Source organism: Coregonus clupeaformis, chromosome 11 (assembly GCF_020615455.1).
Source record: "Coregonus clupeaformis isolate EN_2021a chromosome 11, ASM2061545v1, whole genome shotgun sequence".
NCBI lineage: Eukaryota > Metazoa > Chordata > Actinopteri > Salmoniformes > Salmonidae > Coregonus > Coregonus clupeaformis.
This window is the reverse complement of record NC_059202.1, coordinates 36,492,097-36,500,410: the sequence shown is the minus strand read 5'-3', so window position 1 is coordinate 36,500,410 and position 8,314 is coordinate 36,492,097. Positions and strand designations below refer to the sequence as shown.

Sequence of the window (8,314 nt, the reverse complement as noted above, 5' to 3'; positions counted from 1 at the left end):
AACCAGATTAGGCTCTATGCACAAGACGTCTAGAGCCACCCAGTGGCGCTACATTCTAACTACATCTAACACACAAATCATCCACCAAGAGCCAAACGCTAATTATTGCGCACATCTCCCATTGACATCAATGCAATATTTACATGAAAATATGAGCAAAAGCATCCAGATCTCAAATAGGAGTCGAACAGAAAAGCCACACCTCTCAACCATAAGGTCCCCAAATAAACTTTATTTTCTTGACACGGGTTTGAATATAAAAAGAGACATAAAAAAAACACATGGTTCCTATTTACAGGTAGAAAACAATGACGCCATGATCACAGCCTCTCCAAATAGCCATCTTTGAAACACAACCGTATGGATATCCAGTACTTGTCCTCCAAAGATATCTGCTAAGAGGCAGCAGCGTCATGCAGGCTACTGTCCAAAGGCTGACATGAGGTCAGGGTTTGCGTTGATAGTGGTCTCCGTTGACAGATCTCATGACAGTGTGGAGGGGATCCTTCTCCAGAGGCCTCCGCAAAGGCAGTTCTTGATCCAGCGCTGCTCCCACTGCTTCATGGCGTTGGTCTTGTTGGGCGAGCGGAGCATAGTCACACAGCCACACCTGAGATGGAGAGAGAGAGAGGAAGAGAGAGATGGAGAGAGAGAGGAAGAGAGAGATGGAGAGAGAGAGGAAGAGAAAGAGAGCAAAATAAAGAAGGTGGAAAGACACCAAAAGAAAGGTAGGCAAAGAGAGAGTGAATGTCAACACAGGCATGGTCAGACTGAAAAAGCAAGACCGGGAAAAGAAAAGCTTCAAAATAGTAAAACGGTAGAATGATATAAAAATGAAGGAAAAGTGTTGGGGAGTAGGTGATAGAGGAAGTGGTATGGGTTCTGACCTGGTACAGGCTTTGCTGTCCTCTGTGGGGCAGACACCCATGTAGAGACAACGTAGATTATCCATCCTCTGGACCCCCGGGCTCCTAGACACGCACAATTAATATATTGACCAATGGCATCTGTCAGGAAGGCTTCACCTGAGCTTTGACTGAAATATTAGCAATATTAAGAAGAAGCACATTTACCACAAACAGATGTCAAAAGGACAACTGTGTGCCATGTGGGCCAAATGTAGTTCACTGCCACGGCCAAGAGCACTACACCTAATTCTAACCCTAAAGAGCCTACCAGGTGGTAGACAACCTTTCCCCTGAATACCAGCTAGCCCTCTCCTGAGGCCTCACTCTTACCTGGAGAAGACCTCCACCTGGGCTGTGGAGTTGAGACCTGGCAGGCTGTAAGGTTTGCCAAACTGAAGCCGCAGCGGGTGCTTGCCCTGTAGCTTGCAGATGATGCCGTCGTTGACGGGCAGCCAGTCCATGCTGGGCACCAGCAGCTGGCTGGGCAGCAGGCAGCACTCGTCTATCAGCGGCTCATCTGGCTCCTGGGGGTGGCCCTCATCCCGAGCTGGTAGGGGGATTGGGAGGGGGATATGTGGGTGAAGGCCAGGTACACATAGGAACACGTACAGACACGGAGATAGATTGATATAAGGTCTAAAGAGACACAGCAGAATGGACTGAGTAGACTGATATACAGACAGACGACACTGTTATAACCTAAGGTATCTCTGGCACATTTAACCCCACATACCCACAGACACATAATATATAGTCCACAGCTACACGTTCTCCTCATCCTTACAGCAGAGCCAGAGCTTGGTGAGCAGGCGGAAGAGCAGCGACATGCTGTCCTGGTTGTCCGAGGTGGCTGTGTAGATGGGCAGGCAGCCAGGCTTCAGCAGGCCCCAGATGCGGATCATCACCATCATCTCCCGCAGCATACCCAGGGACCAACCGTCGCGCAGGAACCCAAAGCCTGGACGCGCGATGGAGCCCTGAGAGAGGACACAGGTTAATACAGAGGTAGACAGCACTGAAGGACAGAGATTAATATGGACACACTCTATACTAGCACCAGCCCTACATTTGATTGAACATTACATTCTTTCAATATCATATCTTGTGTAAAAGTGTTTCTGGAGCAACAACGCATCCTTTTTCAGCTCGTTGTGAAGCCTACATTGGTAGCTCGTTGTGAAAGGCCTACATTGGTAGCGCTATTCATAAAAATGTACGAGTGAATCTACAAAAACAAAATGTGTGGTGTACTGGGAACCCACCTGATTGGGCAGGTTGGCCATCAGGTACAGCACAAAGTCTCCCACCCATTGGATGAGCTGCTGCAGAGACTGGAGCGGGGGGCCGTCTAACACAAACTCCTCTGTCTTCAGGTTGATCATCACCTTATCGATATCTACGGAGAGGGGGGGGGGTCAATCTTCACCAGAATCACTGAAGTCTTGAAATAAAACGACACACACTGTAGATACTAGCAAGCTGATAGGGGGGCAAATAAGGCAGCCTTCGCCTAGAGTCTGTTCAACAATAATAGGCCACCATGTACAAATCCCATTCAGTTCAAACTGACAAGAATTCCTTTTTCCAGCCTCACTTTAAGTGAAATTGGTGTCAGAAGTGGGATCCGTCTATTCATTGATTATACAAGTATAAATGGTAGTGATGCTAGTCCTCCTACCAGTGTCAGTGTTTTTGGCGCATATCTCTGCCAGCCTGTCCCCGGGGCTCTTGTCTGGAGTGTTGAGGACGTGGGGCCTTAGCAGGGACTTCAGGGTGGAGCTAATGGCGATGAGGAGGAGCTTGGCGTGGAAGTCGCAGGCTCGCGCTGCCGTGGCCGACGACAGCTTACAGAGGGAGGCCTTAACCGCCACGATACGTGTCGAGAGCACCTGCCAAACACAGACACTGGATATTAGAAAAACAAATAAACAAAAACACCTCCATCCATTGTCACAAATTTGTTATCAACAGATTTCAGTCTGTCTGACCGAATGCCATGCAGCGGGGATCCCTGGGTTGTGTATTGAAATGACAAGTACTACCCGAATTTGTCCAATAAGAACATACTGTATAATTCAATTTCCTGTTGCAAAACATTTTTGCTATGTTGTGCCCTACTGAACACGACCCTGGTCCACCTACCTGCTGCAGGGCTTGGTTCTGTCTCCTCATGGTCCACCTACCTGCTGCAGGGCTTAGTTCTGTCTCCTCATGGTCCACCTACCTGCTGCAGGGCTTGGTTCTGTCTCCTCATGGTCCACCTACCTGCTGCAGGGCTTGGTTCTGTCTCCTCATGGTCCACATACCTGCTGCAGGGCTTGGTTCTGTCTCCTCATGGTCCACCTACCTGCTGCAGGGCTTGGTTCTGTCTCCTCATGGTCCACCTACCTGCTGCAGGGCTTGGTTCTGTCTCCTCATGGTCCACATACCTGCTGCAGGGCTTGGTTCTGTCTCATGTACTCCTCATGCAGCTTCTCCACCAGGTTATGGACCATGCTCGGCTGCACATGGAGCAGCACGTCCCACCAGTCGTAGCCAGTCACCATGCAGTACTCCAGTAGGAACAGCAGGTGGCGCAGCAGTGTGTTCATGTCCAGCATCAGGCCCATGGACGGAGAAACGCGGATCATGTGCAGCTGAGGGAAGAAGAGCCAAAAGAGAGATGTAAAAATATGGATACAAATATTGTTCCTATCTGAGGGATGGCCTGGGATGGATTCAAAAACCATGAATAAGGACATGGACAGCTTGCTGTTGTACGAGAGGAACATTTTCTTTTTTCATACGTTATTGCCTGCAGATCATAGACTCCTGTAAGATTTAACACCAATGGCTGGGGTGTGTATTCAAGGGACATTGACGGTAAAAAATGAGAAATGTTTCCCTTTATCAAAAACGTAAGCCATCTAAGCTTTACAACATCAAATCCGGGGTAGCCTTTTCACCGTCTTCATAAAAGGGTGATGACGTGCTGATATCGTACTGTGTGTGACATTTAAGGTCACTCCACAGTCAACGGATCTGAACGCATTGCTGCACTCTCACCTTGCCGTGGTTGTCCACTCCGGCCAGGGCCAGTGAGGTCCAGGAGAACTGCAGGGCCTTGAAGTGGACGGTTGGGCTGCCGGCGCGCTGCCGCTTGATGGCCGGCTCATCCCCGGGCCGCTGGGAGGAGCCCGAGGAGGAGCCGTAGAACACGCCCATGGTTTGGAGGGACAGCCGGTGGAGGATCTGGATACTGCCATCGTGGAAGGCTAGGGCCAGGCCTGGGAGGGACCACCACACAGAATCACAAACAATTGAATTCAATTTATTGATCTCCAGAGGGAGGCATTGAGATGGACCCCAGCAGCACACAGACAGGGACAACACAGCACACAGACAGGGACAACACGTCACACAGACAGGGACAACACGTCACACAGACAGGGACAACACAGCACACAGACAGGGACAACACAGCACACAGACAGGGACAACACAGCACACAGACAACACAGCACACAGACAGGGACAAAACAGCACACAGACAGGGACAACACAGCACACAGACAGACAGGGACAACACAGCACACAGACAGGGACAACACAGCACACAGACAGGGACAACACAGCACACAGACAGGGACAACACAGCACACAGACAGGGACAACACAGCACACAGACAACACAGCACACAGACAGGGACAACACAGCACACAGACAGGGACAACACAGCACACAGACAGGGACAACACAGCACACAGACAACACAGCACACAGACAACACAGCACACAGACAGGGACAACACAGCACACAGACAGGGACAACACAGCACACAGACAGGGACAACACAGCACACAGACAGACAGGGACATTCCACTCATCACTTTCTCTGCCATTATGCATCAATGTGTCATGTTACCACTATGTTGTGTGGGACACATCCATGTAGGTACCACTTCCCTACCATGTGTCTTGAGCATAGAACTACTTCTTCTTTGGCATGTTTAATAGTGCTGCAAACCAACATTCTGTAAAGGTGTATGCTGCCACCTGAAGTGCTCAATAGTAGATGCGGAGGGGCAATGACAGGTTATTTGGCATCAGCACATACCGAGGCCTGGGCAGAACTTGGTGTCCGACGCCACCTTTAGGTCAGTGTTGGAGATGGAGATGGGCAGCTTGGGCAGAGCCACGGCCGACACGCGGTCCAGGTCATTGGTGGCCGACAGGATGCGCCATTTCAGGATCATTGGCTGTTTCTCGCCCACTGTGGGGAAGGAGAGGGGAAAGGGGTGTGTCTTTATGGGGCATCTCAATTGTAGAATCATGTACTGGTCTCCTTTCCTTTAACTGCATTGATCTGAAAACAAAATGGAGGATGCCTAAAAGGTTCTTTAAAGTGGCAAACAATTGGAAACAACTTTAAAAACTATTGAAATGCCCCCTATTAGTGACATACAATAATACTTATAATTGGGTTTAGAGTGTGCTCTTCCTTGGTTTATCGTTCTCTGCCTTACCTACTGGTGAACGATGTTGGAATATGTTATTGACAGGGAGGCCTTCCTTCCGCAATGACCAGCACTCTACAATGCTGCCCGTCTGACTGGAGGCACACAGCAGCACCTAAAAGAGTATTCATATCGCGGTTTAGTCCCATACACACTACACTGTTTGAATGCAAATTTGGCATACTGGTAAGTGATAAAGCTGGAAAGAATTCAGAATAAAGGACACTTGGAAAGCAACGTGTTCACAGTGTGTGTCTCTCACCTGCTCAGAGTTCTCCCTGGTGAGGAACTTGAGGTGTGTGACAGCCGGGTACTTGTCCCTCCTGACCGGGTCCATGGTGCAGCGCATGAAGAGCGAGGGCAGCAGCTCAGTGTCGATGCGACACTTCTCGTTGACCACGCTCACGCACACCTTGATGTAGAGTTGGGACGACAATGGACATTGTACATCACGACAAGTCAGTGATAATATTATTGCGATACTAGCAGTACTTAATAACTGATGTTGGAGTAAAACTTCATATTATCGGACGGTAAACCCTCTTTACAAGAAAATAAAAAGCATTTGCATTCTGGTGTTAGCCAGTAACAATAAGAATAACAAATATAATTGTGTAATATCATCGCTAGCTAATACCTACCTTGTAGAACTGCACAGGTGATGAGCTGCTGCCATCCGTGGCCGCCACCACAATATTACCCCCGCCGGTGAAGGCGATGTCGGCCAGGGCCACGCGGCCCCTCAGGCGACACAGGCTCTCGCTGGCTGTGAGCAGCTGACCGTTGGGCTTCAGCAGGGACACGGTGACCAGGCCGCTCACAGTCACTGCCAGCCAGCCCTCCATGGGCTTACCCCCGAACAGCGTGAGCGACGGCGAGAACTTGACCCGCGAGAACTTCTCACCGAAGTTGGTGGAGCCCGACTGGGGGAGGAAGATTGGAGGAGGTAGAGAGAGAGTGGGGTGTGGCATATTTCAATGAACTAAGTGGCAAATGACAGTTCTATGTCCCAGTATATATTGTTTTATGGTTGTTAAATGCTGTTATGTGCAGTGCTCCACAGCCAGTGTACAGCATATCTCATATCTCAAGAGGTAGCCTAGACTAGAGGTTAAGAGCGTTGGGCCAGTAACCGAAAGGTTGCTGGTTCGAATCCCTGAGCCGACTAGGTTAACATTCTGTTGATGTGCCCTTGAGCAAGGCACGTAACCCTAGTTGCTCCTGTAAGTCGCTCTCGATAACAGCGTCTGCTAAATGACTCAAATGTAAAATAAAAAAAGAGCTTTAAACTTATACTGACAAGGTAATAAATCATAAGGTCCACACAGACAGTTGAGAAGAGCTGGTAGACTGTGTGAATATGAGAACAGGCTGGTGGTCCATTACCATCTCCACATGCAGAGCCAGCTTGACTCCATTGTGCAGCCAGGACAGAGCTATGATGGGGTCTCCGTCCTCTGCACTCCCTAGTGAACTCTCCCAGCTGTTCACCAGGTGATCTGCCATCGCCCAGCACTTGATCTGCCCATCTCCATCAGCAGACAGCAACCTGGAACCTACGAATGAACGCAGTCATGCACACACACAACATGTTAACTCAATACACTAGGGACACTTCTTGGCATTGTATTGAGTTCCACATCAGTATATCTGGACTGATAGGGCAGTTGTACCTTTAAGGGTGGTGGTTTTGGTATTGCTACTATGTTGACCCACCTGATTGGTCCCACTCCAGACAGGATATGACCTCGCCATGTCCAGAGTTAATGGAGTACACATCCCATGGGTGCTCTGTGTCAATGATGTGGACCATATGACTGACTTCTGAAATAAAGCAAATCACTGTGATTACTGCAGTGCATGTTCTGCTAATCAAGTCACGAGGCATTGAGTTACATATGCAAAATGAATTACATTGAGTTACATATGAAAACCTGATACTGGCAATGCGATTTGTTCGATTTCACATTCCTACTGTGCTCTTGCTACACACAACATCAAAACGGTCACAAGATCAGTACCAAGCACATTTGTGTACCTTTCTCGTCTTCCTCAATTTTTTGGTCTGTGGTGAAGGCAACGAGGTTCCTGCAGGACCAGGCACACACCAGTGGGATGGAAGGATAGTGGTTGCTCTTGGGTCTCTTCTCCCACTCACAAACATAGGCCACCTCCATCACTCAACCATATGCTTTTTCACTGGTTGAGTAAGTGTCCTTGTACAATCAGAGAAATGTATGTTCAATCTGCAATCTTCATGTACTTGATTGCACTTTGCACGGCGTCTCGGGGCTACACTTTGCAGCTATATCAATCACAAACAAGACACACATAATTCTATGTCAAATTTACTTGCATCTACTTCTTTGCAATAGTCGTCTTCTTCGAGCTAACATCGTCACTTATGTTAGTTAACGTAGTTATCTGTATACATCTGTTATATGCATATAGCTAGCTAAAATGCAGTATCTCCTACTTCAATTAGCTGGCTTATAGAGCTAGCAAGTTAGCTAGCTAGCAATATGGTAATGTAGTACGTTAGACCCAAATCATGAAGGAACTACATCAGACGAACTTCTAATAATCTAGCTACATTTCTTATTTATAGAGATGGTAGGTGAGATTTTAAATCTCTAACGTTAAAGAAATAAATTTACTCCTTACCATACATCCTACAAAATGTTACAAAAAAAGATATTGCGGTAGGACCCCTGACGCGAATTTAGAAGTATTTTCAGTTGCCTGCAGCCTTATTATTTTATAAAACAACGTTGTAAATGTATTTGGTAGAGTGTAATTTCATCGAAAATGAATAACAAGTTTAATCTAGCATATTATTTTCACTATTTGGATATTACTTTTTGTATGATCTCTTTATAAAAATGTGTATGGACGTTCCATCTACAGA

General features: G+C 47.8%; 1 protein-coding gene across 3 annotated transcripts; it reads right to left on the bottom strand.

Annotated features, from left to right (window-relative positions):
- Window positions 1–212: 212 nt before the first annotated feature.
- Window positions 213–8,171, bottom strand: LOC121576488 (mediator of RNA polymerase II transcription subunit 16-like). Of its 3 annotated transcripts, none has more exons than XM_041889660.2 (16): window positions 8,071–8,171; window positions 7,445–7,622; window positions 7,123–7,230; window positions 6,793–6,962; window positions 6,048–6,329; window positions 5,669–5,818; window positions 5,416–5,521; window positions 5,007–5,162; window positions 3,954–4,174; window positions 3,338–3,544; window positions 2,587–2,797; window positions 2,171–2,304; window positions 1,693–1,885; window positions 1,239–1,455; window positions 888–971; window positions 213–610 (listed from the first exon to the last, which is right to left on the bottom strand). In XM_041889660.2, exons 2-16 carry the CDS (start codon window positions 7,581–7,583, stop codon window positions 484–486), a joined length of 2,505 nt encoding a protein of 834 aa, XP_041745594.2. In that variant the 5' UTR covers window positions 7,584–7,622; window positions 8,071–8,171; the 3' UTR covers window positions 213–483. The 3 variants fall into 3 exon arrangements, with proteins under 3 accessions (XP_041745594.2, XP_041745595.2, XP_041745593.2); XM_041889661.2 differs by having other exon boundaries at window positions 7,123–7,227; XM_041889659.2 differs by having other exon boundaries at window positions 7,445–7,711; window positions 8,071–8,147.
- Between the last annotated feature and the right edge of the window lie 143 nt (window positions 8,172–8,314).